The 20,776-nt window shown below is 38.2% G+C and overlaps 1 protein-coding gene across 1 annotated transcript in view; it reads left to right on the forward strand.

Moving 5' to 3' along the window:
- The first annotated feature begins 450 nt into the window (after positions 1-450).
- Positions 451-20,776, forward strand: part of DLC1 (DLC1 Rho GTPase activating protein) — a 419,579-nt gene continuing 399,253 nt past the window's right edge. The window contains exon 1 of the mRNA XM_052661289.1: positions 451-1,473. Within this exon, the coding sequence (XP_052517249.1) occupies positions 451-1,473 (1,023 nt within the window). The remainder of the gene's footprint in view (positions 1,474-20,776) is intronic.

Consider the following 20,776-nt stretch of genomic DNA (forward strand, 5'->3'; position numbering starts at 1 on the left):
GATCAAACCCACATCTCTTCTGTCTCCTGCATTGACAAGCAGCTTCTTTACCACTAGCACTACTGGGTTATTCATTAATAAATCAACTCAGCTACATTTAAAAGTATCATCAATGATTTTTGACCAGAGATACTAAATGTGAAATTTTCTTCTAATATTAGCCTGCTTTTTGAAGAAATAACCCTATTAAGGTTGTTAATTGGAAGCTTTATAGAAACCTCTCATTTAATCTTTCATAGCATTGCTTAAGCACTCTTTTCCAAGATAGATTTTGACTTTAGAATTATATCCTGAACTATATGTATCTATTTTATTTTTTTAATAGGTGGTGAAATGACAAAACTTCCTCTCTTCTTCAATCAGTGGATTTGAAGTAATCTTTCATCAAGTCTCATCTCCTTTAGTCTCATACGGAATGTATCTCTCTGTCTGTTGTTAAACTACGATGACATGTCTGTAGCTATCAGAAAGAGAAGCTGGGAAGAACATGTGACCCAATGGATGGGACAGCCTTTTAGTTCTGATGATTGTAACACAGCATGTCATCATGGACTAGTAGCTGACAGCTTGCAGGCAAGTATGGAAAAAGATGCAGCTTTAAATGTGGACCGCAAAGAGAGGTGTGTTTCACTCCCAGACTGCTGTCACGGCTCAGACCTGAGAGAGATTCCTGGGAGGCCAGTGGGTCACATTTCAAAGGAGGAGGATGAAGATGACAGCCATGAAGGTGAAGATCAGTTCCTTTCTCTGGAGGCCAGCACAGAAACACTCGTGCATGTTTCTGATGAGGACACCGATTCGGATCTGTATCTCACAGATGGTAAACAGATTCCAACTACTCAAGGGCCTGAAACATCAGACCAACATAGCGTCAAAGGAGCAGGCTCCTTAGTAAAGACGCTACCCATTGTGGAAAGTAACCAAGATTCTTATGACTCCTGGGGAATGGCTGGGGGAGTTGATTTAGGGCTGGTTGAGGAAAAGGGGGACAGGAAAGTTGTTGACATGGTGAGTAAAAGCCTGGAGCTTTGTAAGGAGATAAGCTTAAGTGAAATAAAGGATCGGTCCAAAACGAATGCTTGCAGTTCTTTGAATGTGAAAGATATTGTGCCAGAAAAGCAGTTGCTTAATTCTGCTGTAATTGCTCAACATCGAAGGAAACCCGACTTCCCTAAAGATGAACATGAAAGCAACACCTGCAGTGCAGTACAAGATAAGTTATTGGCTACTCCTCGTATGGACAGAGGATTGCCATTATTAAAACCAGATCCTGGAAGCTGCCTTCTGCAGCCTCCTTCCTGCCCTAGTGGAATGTCAGCTGAAAATGGCCTGGAGATGAGTGGTTTCTCAGAACATCAAAACAAAAGTCTTCCAAAGTTCAACTCAGGAGATGGCATGCAGTGTTTACACTTCAAGGAGACTCTGGCCACCCAGGAACCCACAGATAACCAAGTCAGACTTCGTAAAAGAAAGGTAAGACACATGCACCAATTATCTGGCTTTTGGAATTTTGTAAATATCCTTGTTTCCATCATTTATTATTCTTGCTAGGGTTAAAAAGATATGTTGCTGTTTCTTTTGCCCCATAGTGTAGCTGTGTGACTTAAAGAGAATCTTGGGAAAATCATCACAATATTTTAAAATTAAAACAGGATAACCTATTTCACTAATAATATTCATAATGGTTCTTGAACATTTTATTTTGGAATTGTGTTGAAGACAGAACTGATTTCATTTTCTTTGGAATTAAATAGCCGCCAGATAGCTCATAGATCTGAAGGGCAATCTCTAATTTTCTGAAAGAATATCATGATATCTTTAAATTAAAATTATATATTTCAGTTTGTTTCTCTTTCCCCTTTAGAAAATATATTTTATTATAATAAAAGTGGTATAAGTCACATATTTTAAATGAGCCCTTTGCATATACCAAGGCAACAGTACCCCCTTCCCCCCAAATATGCTAATGGTATTTTAAATGATACCCTGGCACATTTGCTATCCATAGCTGTATGAACTTTCCGTTAACTTTTGACCAAAAGGATCAATAACTGAAATAAAATCTTATGCTGAGGCACCTTTGACTAATCCTGTAGATACCATGATCCCTTAAGAAGTATGCAAGTGAGACACAATGATTGGAGACAGACTACATGAATCATGGTTTAGTTAGAGAACTCTTGACTGAAGTTTGTCATACCTTCAGGATTTCCCCACCATTCTTCCCACAATGTAGTACTCTATAATCCTGATGTAAATACCAGTACCATTTCTTCTGTAAATCTAACATGCCATTGACATTAAAAAAAAAAAAAAAAAAAAAAAACCTGCAGATTGGACATTTCAGGGCAGCAACCTTGCCCTTCTTAATACAATATGAGTCCATAATTCCAACTCTCCTAAGACAAAACTAAACTTCTCAGTTCTGCACAACTGGGGCTATCAACAATGAGAAGCAAAAACTCCTGCTCCCTTTTGGTGAAGAAAATCTGGTTTCCATAAACCATAAACATGGTTTTGCTAACAAACTAGATCAGTAATGTGTTGTAAGTGTAAGTGAAGTCAAAACTTTACAGCAAAGATCAATGTACACAAACTGTTAATACATGCCCACAGAGCATTCTGTGCTTCTGGTGAACTCTTCCTTCCTTGCATAAATTGTATTAGAATGTTAATGCTGCATAAAGTTGTTATGATTGGAACGCTCAGGTTGCTTTTTCAGAAATGTCCATTTAGTCAATCAGATCTGTTGGAGGGAATGCAATAATGACATAAGAAAGTATTAACTGACCTATGACATAGTTCCCCTAAAATATGACAGACCCTGCCCAATTGCCGACAGGAACATTAAACATTCCAGAAACATATGCTCACCACTTGGACACTTATATCAATTCTAAGAATGCAGGAAGGAATTTGCTCTTGGATGTGTCTCTATAGCATGGTTGCATTACGAGAGCCATAATTATATATCATTTACAAGTTCTAACTTAAATGTTCTATTTTAAGCATTTCATCATTCTAAAGTATTATGGCTTTGTCTGGAGGAGTGTTTGTTTTGACTCTACAACTCATTTGGGTGCTTTGTAATCAACAGATTAAATTCAAAATTTGAGGTTTGGAAATTACTCTGGAAAAGTATGGTTACAAGAGAAGAAACCTCTAGAATCAGTGTGTAGGAATTTTTGTTCCATTTGATTTTGAATGCATGTTATAATAGCTTCAAGTTGCCCACTAGCCATTTTAGAACTTTACCAAAAGAAATAATAAAACAAATGCATAAATATATATGTACACATATGTCCATCATTGTGTTGTGTGTTACTGACAAAAAGGACACAACACAAATTTCCATCAATTAAGGATGTATAATCATTGTTTAGTGTATAATGATTGTTTAATCTGTAGTTTGGAATGGTGTGCAGCCATGAAAAAGATGGAGTGAGGTCATGTTCTCTAACTGAATGGTACTCATGATATAGTGTGTGTAGAAAAAGACAGTGGCAGGCTAATATTTGTAGCGTGTCTCAGTCTGATAAGATGAAATATGTGGATACAGATATAGATAGAAATATAAATGGGTTATGACCCTCTCTAAATGCCTAAATAAGAATATGCAAAATTCTAGATAAATAGGCACAAAATTGTTGACAACATTTACTCTGAGATAACAGAAGTAAAAGGTCAGAGGCAGGGCATTTTCCGCTTTTGGCCTATATATTTTTTATAAAAGGTATTGTGTCTGACTCTTTGAGATTTCATGGACTATACGGTCCATGGAATTCTCCAGACCAGAATACTGGAGTGGGTAGCCGTTCGCTTCTTCAGGGGATCTTCCCAATCCAGGGATCAAACCCAGGTCTCTTGCGTTGCAGGTGGATTCTTTACCAGCTGAGCCTCCAGCGAAACGCAAAGGTAATACTATTCTAGGCAAAATGCATACAATGAACAGATACAAAAACAAAATAATATTATATCCTAATATTAGACTGTCTTCCTAGGTGGCTCAGTAGTAAACAATCCACCTGCCAATACAAGAGACTCAGGAGATGCAGGTGCAGTTAACTATTTGAAGCATTTTCTACGTGGCATAAGATGACCCTTTATTTATACAGTTATTATGATTATTATTACTTTTATGACATGGAAGCAAATACAGACTTTTTCAGAATATCAACAAAAGTTTCAATCAATTACACAATTCTAGTGTAGCTAGTTTAAAAATTTCTCCAGATAAGCCTCTGGAGAGACACAAGGACGACATTTTCATGTCTAAGGTCTTAGGGGCCTGATTGTGAAAGCAGTTTGCTAAGTTGTCTGTATATTTTAAACTATTTCTCAAGCATGGTGACAGCTTTGAGATTAGAGCTTAGAAAGGTGAAGCAGAATAAGCTAATAAAACTTCAGTTAGAGAACTTTAATCAGCTCATTATCTGATGGGCATATGAGTGAACCCAATCTGTCACTGAATTTATGAACATGAATTTTTTGCAGGAGGGAGTATAATCAGGTTCTAAGACTTGGAAGGAAAACAAAAACAAAAACAGAGTGTCTAAGAGTAGTTCTCAGGACGCACTGAAATACTACTCCAGAGTTATCATTGTAATTTAGACATAAATTCCTTCAAACCTATAAATATTGGCAGGCATTTGTTGTTCAGCGTGATGTATTTTTTCTTGTTTTCCAGTGATATTTCTGGCCATCAAAGATAGCCAGACATACTTATTAGAAGTTTCAGTTGGAGTGACTGCATTTGTAATAAATATAGATAAATATTGACCTTTTAAGCTAATAATTGCCTTCAATATGGTGAAATATATCATTAAATCAAAGCCACTGAAATCAAAGGAAAACCAAATAGATCATGAGCAGACATCAGCACATGAGCCAAGAAGGTCATGTGGCATGTGACCAGCGCTTATAGGCTGTGGGTGGGTCTTTGGGGTAAGGCAGCTGGTTAAGAGCAACTCTCAGAGACAAGTTCCAAAGAAATGTGGGGGAGGAAGACAGTCTAAGAAGTGGTCTCTTCAGACCAGATGGGATGTGAAGATGGAAAACATGTAGGGAAAGAGTTGAGGTTAGACTTTTTTTTTTAAGAGCCAGTATATTTGTTCTTGATGGTGGTTTACTAATTAAAGAGAGTCTGAAATTCAGTCTTCTCTAGAGACTATTTAAATAGTTCCCCAATTTTTGAATAGCCGTAATAGTTGTATAAATATATAAAATATTTTTATTGGCTTTCATAAGACATATTCCATGCCACCAAGAAGAATAAACTACAAAAGATAATATAAAAATGATTTGAGCTTTGACATCCAATTTTCCCATTTGAACAAAAACCTCACATTCTAACAGGCAACAAAAGTATCCTTTATGTTATCGATCTGACTGCTTTCACAGAAAATCAGCATAAAAATGGCTTGACCAACATCTTTCTCTCACACATACATAATAATTGGGTATAGGTAATTCTGCAATGGTATATTTTCTAAACCTTAGACCCTCTTATCCAACTGGTCTACCACCTTAAGCATTTATCCATATCCAGATTAGTAAGAAGAGGGAAGTGTACCAGGATGACCATGCTCCTGGGTAAAGGAAGAACCCCAAAAGAGCACATTTTTTTGTTTCTAATATTTCATGTTCTAGAACTTAGCTGTGTGGCCACCTCTAGCAATAAGCACTAAGAAATAGAGTTTGCATCCTGGGAAATCTGGTGTCTGCTAAAAATTCTATTATCAAAGAAGAAGAAAAAATGTATATTGAAGGATAACTGATAACAAGAATATGTTGAGGAACAACACCTAACATAAATATATCCCAGTATATCATGGCAGTATATTATGACACAAAGAGAAGGACTGAAGGGTGTCTTGATGAAAGTGAAAGAGAAGAGTGAAAAGTTTGGGTTAAAATTCAACATTCAGAAAACTAAGACCATGGCATATGGTCCCATCACTTCATGGCAAATAGATGGGGAAACGGTGACAGACTTTACTTCTTTGGGCTCCAAAATCACTGCAGATGGTGACTGCAGCCATGAAATTAAAAGACGCTTGCTCCTTAGAAGAAAAGTTATGACCAACCTGAACAGCATATTAAAAAGCAGAGACATTACTTTGCCAACAAAGGTCCATCTAGTCAAAGTTATGATTTTTCCAGTATTCATGTATGGATATGAGAGTTGAACTGTAAAGAAGACTGAGGGCCATAGAATTGATGCTTTTGAACTGTGGTGTTGGAGAAGACTCTTGAGAGTCCCTTGAACAGCAAGGAGATCCAATCAGTCCATCCTAAGGAAATCAGTCCTGAGTGTTCATTGGAAGGACTGATGTTGAAGCTGAAACTCCAATCCTTTGGCCACCTGATGCAAAGAACTGACTCACTGGAAAAGACTCTGATGCTGGCAAAGATTGAAGGCAGGAGGAGAAGGGGAAAACAGAGGATGAGATGGTTAGATGGCATCACTGACTCAATGGACGTGAGTTTGAGTAAACTTTGGGAGTTGGTGATGGACAGGAAGGCTTGGCAAGCTGCAGTCCATGGGGTTGCAAAGAGTCGGACACAGTTGAATGACTGAACTGAACTGAACTGAGATAACAGGCTGCATATATATCCTATGGTATTCTGTGGCAAATCCTTGATGCTTTAACTTCACATTGCAGAATATCTTTTCATGTTGGGGAACTATTTTATGTGTCGAAGTGATGTTGATCAAATGCTATTAATGTACTCTTTCTTATGGAAAAATTGCCCAAAGCCAAAACAGGATACTGTACATATAGTCTAGTGTTAGTTGCTCAGTCGTGTCTTACTCTTTGCGTCCCTATGGATTGTAGCCCGCCAGGCTCCTCTGTCCATGGGATTCTCCTGGTAAGAATACTGGAGAGGATTGCCATGCCCCCCTCCAAGATATCTTCCTGACCCAGGGATCGAACCTGGGTTTCCTGCATTGCAGGCAGACTCTTTACCGTCTGAGCCACCAGGGAAGCAGTGGTAGCTCAGATGGTAAATACTATACTATGTACTATACTTAAGTACATACTATACTTGATCTTTGGACAAATATAATACATTTATTGTTGTTGTTCAGTCACTAAGTCTTGTCTGACTCTTTTGCAACCCCATGGATCATAGCTTGCCAGGCTCCAGGCAAGAATACTGGAGTGGGTCGCCAGTTTCTTCTTCAGGGGATCTTTCTGACTCAGGGATTGAACTCGTATCACCAACTTGGCAGGAGTGTTCTTTCCCACTGAGCCACTGGGGAAACCCAATACATTCTGAAATGACTGAAAAAATATTAGCAATGACTGAAAAAAAAATTTTCTCCTTCAGTTCAGTTCAGTCGCTCAGTCATGTCCGACTCTTTGCGACCCCATGAATCACAGCACGCCAAGCCTCCCGTCCATCACCAACTCCCGGAGTTCACCCAAACTCATGTGCATCGAGTCGGTGATGCCATCCAGCGATCTCATCTTCTGTTGTCCCCTTCTCCTCCTGCCCCCAATCCCTCCCAGCATCAGGGTCTTTTCCAGTGAGTCAGCTCTTCACATGAGGTGGCCAAAGTACTAGAGTTTCAGCTTCAGCATCAGTCTTTCCAATGAACACCCAGGACTGGTCTCTTTAGGATGGACTGGTTGGATCTCCTTGCAGTCTAAGGGACTCTCAAGAGTCTTCTCCAACACCACAGTTCAAAAGCATCAATTCTTCGGCGCTCAGCTTTCTTCACAGTCCAACTCTCACATCCATACATGACCACTGGAAAAACCATAGCCTTGACTAGACAGACATTTGTTGGCAAAGTAATGTCTCTGCTTTTGAATATGCTATCTAGGTTGCTCATAACTTTCCTTCCAAGAGTAAGTGTCTTTTAGTTTCATGGCTGCAATCACCATCTGCAGTGATTTTGGAGCCCCCCAAAATAAAGTCTGACACTGTTTCCGCTGTTTCCCCATCTATTTCCCATGAAGTGATGGAACCAGATGCCAGGATCTTAGTTTTCTGAATGTTGAGCTTTAAGCCAACTTTTTGACTCTCCTCTTTCACTTTCATCAAGAGGCTTTTTAGCTCCTCTTCACTTTCTGCCATAAGGGTGGTGTCATCTGCATATCTGATGTTATTGATATTTCTCCCGGCAGTCTTGATTCCAGCTTGTGTTTCTTCCAGTCCAGCGTTTCTCATGATGTACTCTGCATAGAAGTTAAAGAAGCAGGGTGACAATATACAGCCTTGACGTACTCCTTTTCCTATTTGGAACCAGTCTGTTGTTCCATGTCCAATTCTAACTGTTGCTTCCTGACCTGCATATAGGTTTCTCAAGAGGCAAGTCAGGTGGTCTGGTATTCCCATCTCTTTCAGAATTTTCCACAGTTTATTATGATCCACACAGTCAAAGGCTTTGGCATAGTCAATAAAGCAGAAAGTGATGTTCTTCTGGAACTCTCTTGCTTTTTTCCATGATCCATCGGATGTTGGCAATTTGATCTGTGGTTCCTCTGCCTTTTCTAAAACCAGCTGGAACATCTGGAAGTTCACGATTCACGTATTGCTGAAGCCTGGCTTGGAGAATTTTGAGCATTACTTTACTAGCGTGTGTTGTGAGTGTAATTGTGCAGTAGTGTGAGCATTGTTTGGCATTGCCTTTCTTTGGGATTGGAATGAAAAGTGACCTTTTCCAGTCCTGTGGCCACTGCTGGGTTTTCCAAATTTGCTGGCATATTGAATGCAGCACTTTCAGAGCATCATCTTTTGGCATTTGAAATAGCTCAACTGGAATTCCATCACCTCCACTAGCTTTATTCGTAGTGATGCTTTGTAAGGCCCACTTGACTTCACATTCCAGAATGTCTGGCTCTAGGTGAGTGATCACACCATCATGATTATCTGGGTCATGAAGATCTTTTTTGTACAGTTCTTCTGTATATTCTTGCCATCTGTTCTTAATATCTTCTGCTTCTGTTAGGTCCCTAACATTTCTGTCCTTTATTGAGCCCATCTTTGCATGACATGTTCCCTTGGTATACACATTTGGTAAAAGCACGCCTTTATCTGAAATGACTTTCTCATTTCTTTCTATGACCTTCCTGATCTTTTCTGTCTCCTTAATGCCTCTATGAGGGCTTAGTAGCATGAGAAGGCTAACACTGGCCAATGGGTGACATAGAGAACATAATAAATTCTGCGCAATATAGAATGGACTGAGATAAGAGGCCAGCTGGAAGAATATAAAAAGGAAGAAACAATTGTCTAAAAAATGAAAAGCTGTGGCCCCAACATTGAATGAAAGCAAGGACTAGTGGGAGAATTAGAGTTTGTTTTTCAGTTGACAATGAGGGAAGGACTGGGAAACACGGTTAAGTCTACATAGCTCTGCAAATAGATTCTTAATGACAATATGATTTTACATGAAGATCACACTGGTTTTAAACTCATAGGCTTATTGAGCAGACTGTATTGTTTTTAAACCTTTTCCCCTAGCTCTAACACTAGGGCTGGCAGAGAAAAGTTGTTACCAGGTAGAAAATTTATGTGTAGATGGATAACACAGGTCTTCTCAGCCATATTTTTAGCAGGATTTGTGTCCCAGGTAAAGCTTGTAGCTTTGTAAGTTGCTCATATTGTGTGTTATGCCAGCAAAAACCATCAAATTATTACATGCCATTTAAACTGAGTTTTTGCCTCAAAAACAACTGGAAAGCCAAAAAAATATTTGCAGATATTTGGGGCTCAAATATTTTGCCTCACAGCAAATATAATTCCCAGAAATCAACCAGAATGCAGAAAACATTTAATTATATGATAAAAGATAACACTAGATGGTAAAATTAATAAGTAATTAATATTGATCATCCTCAGTGTCCCAGGTCCCATTCTGTGGACCATGGTACACCACTGTAAGCTGAATGGCAGAGTTCATTACATTGTGAATCGTATAGTCCCTGAAATGCTGCTAGTACCCCCAGATACAGCTTTTGTTCGACTAACACAAAATGCCAGCACTGAGGGAGGGAACAGTAGTGAGAAAGGAAGAGAGGATGGCATGGAAGGAATAGGACCAGGGAGAAGAAGGAGAATAGGAAGAGAAGAGGCAGAGAGGGATACAGAGAGAGAAGGATGGGCTAAACTGGGTACCAAGGGAAGCACCAGTCAATTGGAAAAGAAAGCAACAATATAATTCCTTGACATTTGTAGCAGGCAGAAATCAGATTCTCTTTCAACATGATGGAGTTATGGTCACCAGTACAAGTTTAATAAGGAGACAAGGAACACAACTTTAACTCCAGTGATTACAGAGCAGGTAGAGACAATACTTCCTGCCATTTCACAGGAGGAACTCTGCCAACTGGAGGCAGTGTTCATGCTCTGTGTTTCCAACAGGCTGAAAGCAAAGACCTGATAAGCTCATAGTTCAAAATCCTCAAGTGTCTTCACCTTGAAGGGACTTTCCCCAGTTTCCTCAGCCTGATCTGTTGCTTGCTTGTCTACACCCATAGAGGACTTACTCCGATTAAAATGTTTATTGCAAATACACCTGGTCCCACCATTACTAACGAAAACGTCGGCTTATTTGGGGGAAGTTTTATGTCTGTAACGATTCAGTTTTGTGTCTGTAGCATCCATCTCAGTGCTTAGAATCCTATTCATAAGTGCTTAAATGAATGAATAGCCTTGCCAGAGTAAAGGATTTATTTTCAGAAGACAATATCAGACGTCAAGAACCCAAGTCATATGGATACAGAAGAAATGAGGCTTATATAACCAAAAATCACTGACCAATTATCTCATACTTTATAATCTCCTCTATATTCTCCCTGCTATTAATAGTTCCTTGCTAAAAGAGGCATGAGGGGACGAGAGGGAAGAGATAATTATGTAAATTCTGGTCTCTGACGCATCCTTCAAATTTAAGATGGTTATTACCTTTTGCCACCAAACAGTTAATTGTCACTAAATAGTTATATAGCAGTCGGAGTGGTGAATGTTATTTAGAAACTATTCAGTTGTCTTCAGAAGAGTGGGCAAGGGTGATTGTAAAGAGGAAAATATTAGAATATCCGTTCACATTTGTTTGTTTGTTTTTTGGCCACTCCTCTTAGCATGTGGGAACTTAGTTTCCCGGACCAGGGATCAAACCCACACGCCCTGCAGTGGAAGCCCAGATTCTTAACCACTGGACTGCCAGGGAAGTCCCCACTCACATTTATTTGTAATTTATCCTTTAATTTTGTATATTTTTATAAGATATTCGATATGCTGCTACGAAAGTATATGTTATAAGTAAATAGTGTACACATGCTTGCTGAAAAGTACATAATCAAAAATGTTGGGAGGCGACTGGTTTAGAATATTGCTAGCTTTTCTAGTTAATGTCATTTTGGGGACATTGGAAGTAGAAACGAGATGATAGGAATAATAGAGTAAGAAATTAAAGGACAAATGAATAAGGGAGATGGAGAGACTTTTGTTTAGAGAGTGTCAGACAATAGTAAATTTATTTTCAATTTCTGTGTGGAAACCACATAATGAGAGATTTGATGCCAGGTGCCATTATGGCAGAAAAATATACTTTGAATGAGAGTGATTAGATCTTAAATGTTTCTTGTTCCAGATATTTTTGAAAAAAGTAGTTATGATGTGTGATAGACCTCTGATCCAAGCCGAGACTTTGACCAAAACAGCAAATTTACATTATTAGTAACAAGATCATTATTAAGTTCACATTAATCCAACATCAGCTTTTATTGGAGCAAGAAATAATATACTTTTATGATGTTATTTTAAATAATTAATGGGTGTTTCAGAGCCAGTTGCATATTAGAGGCTATCTTAATAGTGAAACTGATTTAGTTTCTTCCTGGTGGGTTTCTTTTACTATAAACCAGGACTAACGTATTAATCTTTTAATACCAACTAAACTACCAAAGGTTTTGGCTGCCTCCCTCGAAGAAATGCCAGTATCCACAAAAGTTGGGATAGCTAGCAAAACCTTCAAAACAGGGCCCTGCCTCTGTTATCTGGGCATTAAGCACAGTGGTGCCAATGGAATCTGTTCATTTTCTGGCTCATGTTCTCAGAAGTAAAGTACTTATCCCTGCTGCCAACAAGATCTCTATGCTACAAATAATTTTATGTTTAGAAAATTATAGTGCTACTTTAGAGATAACCTCAAAATGTTCAAAGGAAATACAAGCAAATAGGAAAGTCCACTTTTATTCTTTTTTCAGTTCTATTTCTACATTGGCATAGGAATAAAACTAGTGATTAATGAACCTCTTCCATTTTGGGTTCTATTTTTTGAGCCAGTAAAACTTCAAAAGGATATACTGCTTTTTATATACATTGAAAGTTAACCCAGAGTTTTTGTTTTTGTGTTTTTTTTTTAGTTGAAATAGCATCATTATTTGGTCTAGAAAATGAATAGCTTGGTCTGAGCTTGATTTTCTAACCAAGAAATTAAGCTGTAATGAGGAATAGCATCGTCTAATTGAGGGGTGTTTTTAATCTGTGTGAACTTTATGTATTCTTGAAAAATGCAGACAACAGTCCCTACATCACAGGTTGTTAGGTTATTAAATGAGATGGAAAATGTGGTTCAATGCTACATATCACAACCACTAGAAAAATCTATTATTTAGCCAAAATTTGAGGTGAAGATTTGACAGATAAATAACTGAACAATTGCAGAATTAGATCTGGGAATTGGTCAAATTCTTATGGAACCTATAGTCACAGTATATATAGCCAATAAGGGTACAGTAGCTACTTTAGTTGGAGATCTCTAGAACACTTCATAGCTCATGGTAAATCTCACAGCCCCTACACTGTGGTTCTGTAAAAAGTAATTAAGCCAATGAACTCTAAAAGCAAACTGCTTCCCTCACACACAGCTTTGTAATCATGTAGGTTATTTACTGCTCAGTTTTCTCACCTATATAATGGGATGCTTCATTTTTTTCTCGAGAAGATAAAGTTCATATGTATGCAGTAATTAGAATAGGGCCTGACACCTAGCAAACACTGTGTGACTTCATCTATTAGCAGTAGGAGTTGTTATTTTCTGTTTGTTTTATTAAAATGCCCTAGTCACAGATCCAAGAATAAGCTGAACTGTCTGGAAATAATTATGGAAAAAGACTGACAACATTTGAGAGAGGATTTAGAAAGTAAATCAACGCTTGCTTATCATTATAGAGTACAGTCTGGAATATGCATTCCCCCATGCACTTTGCCATGTATGGTGTAGAATCTGAATAAGCATCATATATGCATCCTTACCTCAAGGAGCTTACCCAGTGGTAGGGGCAATATAATACAAATAAAAAAATAACAAAATATTCAGTTAAACAAACTTTTAACCTTAACACCTATTACTGTTAGAACCTAATGTAATACTAGGTTTTGAACCACAAGTACAGTAATACCCTGGCTCAACCTAATGCACTGGTACACAGTATTAAGATCGATGGAGCGGGATATTCCTGGTGATCTAATGGTTGGGGCTTTACCTTCCAGTGCAGGGGGTGTGGGTTCGATCCCTGATCAGGGCTAAGAACCCACATGCCTCCAGCCAGGATGGGGAACCCTTGCAGATGAGCGGGTCAGGGAAGGCTTCACCCAGAGTGTGCCTGAGCTGAGCTTGGAAGGCACTAGAGACTTTCCGTTTGTGAGAATAAGGGAGAGGGATCTCTTTGTGCTTCCTTTAAACTGTTCTTGGAAACTACCATTTTATTTTTAAATACACAGACTTAAGGAAGTAAGTGAAATAAGCAAATACTTCAAAAAGGCCATTTTGTAAACAGACACTTTTAAATATTAAGGTTTTTTCCTTTTTTGAAGAATATTTCATAGTGATATGGAAATTGAAAGAGGATGGATGGTACTTCATGTACCAGGCTTTAGCTTCGGCAAAACAGTTTTCTGTTCTTAAACTTAGATTTTTAGCTAAGTAGTTTCTGGGCTCACTTTATCTTAAATAAATACATAAACAAATAATCTCAGTTTCAACATACTAATGGGTTGTGAAAAAAACTCTAGCCTTGTTAATTTGCTCCCCAGCTAGTATTTGATCAGTTAGCAGAAAAGTGAAATGAATCATGGAAATTTGCTTGATGACTAAAGCATCAACAGAATGGTTCAGTTATATAATAATGATGAAATGAGATGAGACAGTGATTCCCACTTTTATATCTTCATAGATATGTTCACATCATTTATGGCTATGTGTGAGCGTGCGCAATCGTGTCTGACTCTTTGCAACCTCCTGGACTATAGCCCACCAGCCTCCTCTGTCCATGGAATTTTCCAGGCAAGAATACTGGAGTGGGTTGCTGTTTCCTTCTCCAGGAATCCTCCCAACCCAGAGATCGAACCTGCATCTGTTGAGTCTCCTGCATTGGCGGGCAGATTCTTTACTGCTGCACAAAGTTCATTTATGAATTTCTCAATGAATTAAACTTTTTCTTAAGGGAATTACAGAATGTATAAATCCCAAATCTATAGCAGGAAATCTAAGAGTAAAATAAGTTCATTTAAAAATATATTATATATGTATGATTAATAATGACTACATTATAGACACACGTACCTAATTTTCAATATATGCAATAATCAAGCACAATTTGAAATGTGATATTTGCCTGTCTGCAGTAAGTACAGTCTTTACTGAGACATGGAGTAGAGGATAGATAACATAGGAACTAAGTGGTTGCTCTTGCCAGGAGGTTAGTAAGTCAGCTGATGGCGCTCTGCTTCCTCAGTGCGAAAGAAACTAGAAGCAGGCTCTGCCTCTGTGGTGAATATCTTCTTTGAGACCTGTGGACCTTTTCCTCACACTTCCACTCCTCAAAGGCACAGGGAAGTGGCGTTTGAGTCAACATAGCCGACCAGAGCCTGCATTAAGGAATAGCTGAATTCTTGGTGCAGAATATCTTTCTCACAGAATGCATTTGCCATTGTGTAGCTGAGACTTGATTTTCAATCCATCCCTAAAATCCCTTGCATTTTGTCTTCATTTTGCTGTAAGATGGTCACATGATGTTGAATGTCCTGTCAAGCAACATGTCGCTCATTTGCCTGGACTGTTGTAGGTAGCATCATATAAACAGATAAGATATGGAGAATTTGCTTTTCGTAGGTTCATGGACTGTTCCAACAGGAAGAGACTTTAAACATCCATGCATTTCACTTTAACTGGAATAATGTGTGTATCTTGACAAGGCCAAAGAGCTGTAATTTAGCATGTTAACAGAGGTATGTCCTGTTACCAAGGCAAAGTTGCTGCCCCACGGGAAAGATGCTGACTTGCATATTATCATGCAAAAGCTGTAATTTAAAAGTAATCAGAAAGAATTGGCCAACACTGAAATGTAACACAAACCTAATATTAAGGTTTTTTTGAACGATGAAAGGAAATGTTTTATCCTCCTATTTCAGACATTTGTCCACTCTGTGTGCAGGGAAAAAAAAAAAACATGTCTTTGCGAACTGAACTACCATTTCAGGTATATGTTGACAAAAATATAAATTTTTAGAAGCTTAAAATGAAGTCAAAAATGAAGATTTTCTCAGCTTCTCTTGCTTTCTAGTTTAATAGTAAAAAGTCACTCTTTCCTGAGACATGAATTTTCATTTAATTCAGTTATTCTGTACCCTTTCCCTATGATCAACCTAGACCTTTATCATAAATATTATCTCTGTCCACTTAGAAGTTACAAAGTGCTTTCTCTCAGATGTCCACAGTGTTTGGGTTGAGGCATGATAAATTTTAAACAAGCTGAAAAGTATTTCAAACAACTTCCATACTGTGAGCAATCCTTAAGGAGGCCAGAAGAGAAAAGAAGCTAGCCGGTCATTTCAGTATCATCTTCATGAAAATTTTTCTTTTAAACATATTGATAATCATGTAAAGCACTAAATTTTTATACCTAAAATTCTATCTAGACTAGAAACAAAGAGCATGCAGTGTTGTACATCAGCCCGTCCTGGACAACTTACCATAAAAATAAATCTGTTTTTCCCATGCAGTACCTTACAATTATTGTAATCCTAAATGTCCAACCCTGACCACTAAGAAAAATGTATGTTTTTGATAGAGAATGAATGGGCAATAGCTGTATTGCTTGAATGAAGCCAGATGATTAAGAAATTTAATTTCTAACTTTAATATAAATCTTTTCATTTTTAAGAGAACTGCATTTACTCAAGAGATATAAGGTACGTCACAACATTAATAAAGTGAGTGATGCATTTGAGTTGCTACTCAGTTTGTATATGTGCCATGCTGATCTGGAGTGCTGGTTATTGTGCAGATTGTTATAGCAAAAATTGGCACACACATAGTTGTTTAAGGTAGGGAAGAAGGGGCTTCCCAGGTGGCACAGTGGTAAAAAAAAATTGCCTGCGAACTCAGGAGATGCAGGTTCAATCCCTGGGTCAGGAAGATCCCCTGAAGGAGGAAATGGCAACCCACTCTCAGTATTCTTGCCTGGGAAATCCCATGGACAGGGGATCCTGGCAGGCTGCAGTCCATGGGGTTGCAAAGAGTTGGACACGACTGACTGACTAACATTTTCACTTTCATACAGTTAAGAGTGAGTCATAAGCATTATCTACCACCCAAACATACACTCCCATCCCTTCAATTTGGAACGAATTTATATTTACCAGCAAAGAGAGAGCAGAAAGCATACTTCATACTTCCTCACCTTCCCTCTTGTTACCGATATGAACTCTCAGCTTCAATCTAAGCCTAGTCCCACCACTGGGCCCTGGACCCCCTCCTCTCTCATCAGTTCAAGGACATCACTCCTAGAACAGCGTTCTCTCTTGGATCAGTGATGTTTCCTTTACTGGGTCATTTCTGTTAGCTTCCAAATATGATGTCCAAAAACATCCCATTAAAAAGAAATCTCTCGTGACACCACATCCTCCTCTTTCTTTGTGTTCCTTTATAGCAATTATTAAATCATTATTTAATAGTTGGCCTTGCTCACTTTCTTCAATTCCTGTCCTCCCTTTTGTTCTCAACCTCACTGAAAGCAAGCATCTGCTCCTATCCAAACTGCTATGAACAAGCTGGCCAATGAACTTGATGTTGCTCAGTGCCAAGTTTCTCCTTGACCAACCCATGGCATTTGTAAAGTTTGATTTCTCTCTTCTTTTAGAATCTGCTTCTTAACACGACCACTAGGATCCTACTCTTGATTCTTTTCCTGCATTTGTTTGGCCCATTCCTTAGTTGGTCTGTTTTATGCTTCCTTAAACTAGAAAGTAAGTTCTTTTGAGAGAAGATGTTTGTTCCCTCACATCCAGAACAGTGCTTGGTACATTGTAAGTGCTCAATAACTCTGTATTGACTAGGTGATTGAATGAAAACAGGAAAAGAGCTGTGTAAGTTAAACATACGACCTAAACAAGTGTTTTAATTGATGGTGAATAATAAAATGGATACATCCAAAGACCAAACTGTTGATCTGGTACAGGGAGTCAAGGAACTCTCATAGTTAATAAAGCAAAAATAAGAGAAATATCAAATAATAGATGAAAATTAAGAGACTTAGATGCAGGTTATTCAAAAACATCTAATAGGAATTCCAGGCAGAAACAACAGAAACAATGGGAGGTAGCAATACTCATAAAATATTGAAAGGAGTATTTCCTAAGCTGGTAAACGGCATGGCTCTTCAGATTTAAAGATCTTAGTAAACATTGGATTACGCTCAAAAGAAGCAAAGCTGCTCTCAGTTACATCCTGATAAGTTTTATATATCCAAGGATTAAGAAAATGCCTTTAACATATTCAGAGACTTGAAAACAAAGCAACAACAACAAAAAACAAGTTATCACTGTGACATTGATATTCATGGTTTAAATACAGGGTCACAGGAAAGTTAAGGAATATCATCAAATAAACCTAGAATTCTAAACCTGTTTAATCACCGAAGTGTGGGCAAGATAATGATTCTTATGGATGTTAAAGAACTTAAAAATATGTACCCTCATATCTTGAGGTCCTTAACTTAATCACATCTGCAAAGCCCATTTTTCCAAATAAGATCACATTCATAGATTCTAGGCTGTAGGACACACACATTCCTTCTGGGGGCCACAATTCAACTACTGCAGTACGATTGTTAATTGATGGTACCAACACTGGGAGATAAGTGCAATACAAGCCTACACAGGGGGATAGAACACCTGGAACGAGGTCCAAGTTCATTCTGAAGGGTTCTGGGAGGACTTTTGAGTGAACTTTTAAGATAAAACCTGAAGAATGGCAAGGGCAGGAAGGTTGACTGGGAAGAGCTTTCTGAGAGAAAGAAGGGAGAGAGAAGAATACACTGAGCCTCAGCAACTAGGAGAAGTTGAATGTGGCTATAAAATATGAAATGAAAAGAAGCACAGAATGAGACTGGGTAGGCACATAGGGCCCAGAGTGTGACTGTCCTTGAAAACCTTGACTAGTACCTTGGAATTTTAAAGCTATGAATGCGAGCGTGACAGAACCACATCGTATAGGTATATTTGGATGCAGTACAGATAATGGACTGATAGCAATTAGAACTGGAGTCAAAGAAACCAGTTAGGATGATGTAGCAGTAAACTGAGCAAGAGATGGTGGGAAGATTAAGGGGTGTGGCATGAAAAATATTGAGGGTGTAGAATTATTATTTCCGTAATAACAGCTCATTACAGCTAAACTCACAGGTACTTTTCTACATGTTTCTAAAGTAAAGATGGATTCCAAATCTCTAAATTTCTGCCTGAACTTTCTAGAACTATGACTAGCCCAACAGATATATACAGACATGGAGCATGATGTGTCTAATAACAGTTTATAATAGACATTTTGAGTTTCTGAAACTCATCTTTGATACATAGATTAATTTCCTGGAATTTTAAGAGCTTTACTCACCTTGCTTCAAAGTAAATTTAAGTTGCACATGAGGTTTTGAGGTTTTCAATGTGTTGTTGGTATTACCTGAATTATTTCTTTTTGTGCCATGGTCTGTCTCCCTGCTATTGATTTTTCTTAAAGATACAGTGATTTTGGTTAGCCTTTCCTAGTATGGCTAAGGAAAATTGGTTAGAATAGGTGACTGCTGTTCCATCTCTCTGTGATTCTTGTAGGAATATATCACTTACATGTCTCCATTTCTCATATGTCCACTTTCTCTAGATGCTCATGTTAAAATAAAAAGGTACTATAGTAAATCCCTTGCTATCTCCCTGAATCAAGTATTTTCTCTTATTCTAGCACCTTCTACATAGTATAATCAGCTTAACCTTCCTAAGAAGACATCATCAGCAGGTGATTTCCCTTCATTAAACAGATCTAATCTCTTAGTTTTTATCAGATAAAGTTCATATCCCCCAGCTTGCATTTTAAAGTCCTCTGTATTTAGTCCTTCTTGAATTTTAAGGCTGTTCTCATGACTCTATAATGAGTTTCCTATAGAAACACTACAGATCCATGCTGTTTGGCCATCATGGATTCATAGCGGTTACTCTGTACACCTACTTGCCTCACTTCAGCCTCACTTGGGAACTTAACTGTTCCAAACCCCCCCTCCCCACTTTCTTTAAGTTTGCAAAGCTATTTCTTCCTCTTCTCTCCCTGAAAATGTCTTCATTAAGGAAAGACATAAAATGAATGAAGGTTAATATTTTTTTCATCTTGCTTGACGATGAACCTAGTAAATGCCCTTATTTGGTGGTACTCATATGCTCACTGAGGGCAAAGAATATGTGTTTCCCCCGCGTAGCTTCGGTGATCAATATGGATAGTGAAAAATAGAAGTCATCTAGTGGATGGATGGATGGATGGATGAATGGATGAAAGAATAGATGAATGAATGGATGAATTGAATGGATGGGCTCGTGGACAAACTAATGAGTGAGTCTGTACTCTAATCACAACTGACTACAGAACTGTCTCCAATTTCATTAAGGTTGATATAAGATAAAAATACTGCTTTCTTTACTAGGGAAGAAGGGAAAAAGAAATACTAACTATGCTAGCTTCTCATGTCCTTTATTCTGAATGTTTTAATCATTGATTTCACATACATGAAGTGTACCCCACAATAAAATTACACTTGTTTGTAGTTTTGTTAATTCACTCAATCATTATTCATTTAGCATTTCTTAGCATCTAAACTTTAAGTATTATATTAAAGGGTAAGTGAAGTCGCTCAGTCGTGTCTGACTCTTTGTGACCCCATGGACCCCTGCCAGGCTCCTCCCTCCATGGGATTCTCCAGGCAAGAGTACTGGAGTGGGGTGCCATTGCCTTCTCTAGGGGATCTTCCCGACCCAGGAATTGAACCCGGGTCTCCCGCATTCCAGGCAGACGCTTTAACCTCTGAGCCACCAGGGAAGCCAGATAATAAAGAATTAAATTAGTTGCCAGATAATCAAAGATGAATAAGTTACTGTCATTTTCCCCAAGAAACTCAAAAACCTTGAAGGAAAAACATCCATAACTCTAACTCTCATGGTACATGCTCCAATAGCATGGTGACTATTCATCTTGGTTGGTCCAGCCGCTTTGGTTATGCCATTTTCCCCACATCCTGCCTTCTTAGCTCCCACTTTCACTCTGAAGTGTCCCATTTGGGTGACAAATTACATAGTTGACTTATGAACTAGCCCTACTAAAAAGAACTGTGGCATTGATGTGTATGTAAAAATGAAAATGTCCTTTGTCTCCTCTCTCTAAATTTAAACTTCTTGGAGGCATTAGAAAATTCTGTTGAAATTATTAGACTATATTTGC

The sequence above is a fragment of the Budorcas taxicolor genome, chromosome 24 (assembly GCF_023091745.1).
Source record: "Budorcas taxicolor isolate Tak-1 chromosome 24, Takin1.1, whole genome shotgun sequence".
NCBI lineage: Eukaryota > Metazoa > Chordata > Mammalia > Artiodactyla > Bovidae > Budorcas > Budorcas taxicolor.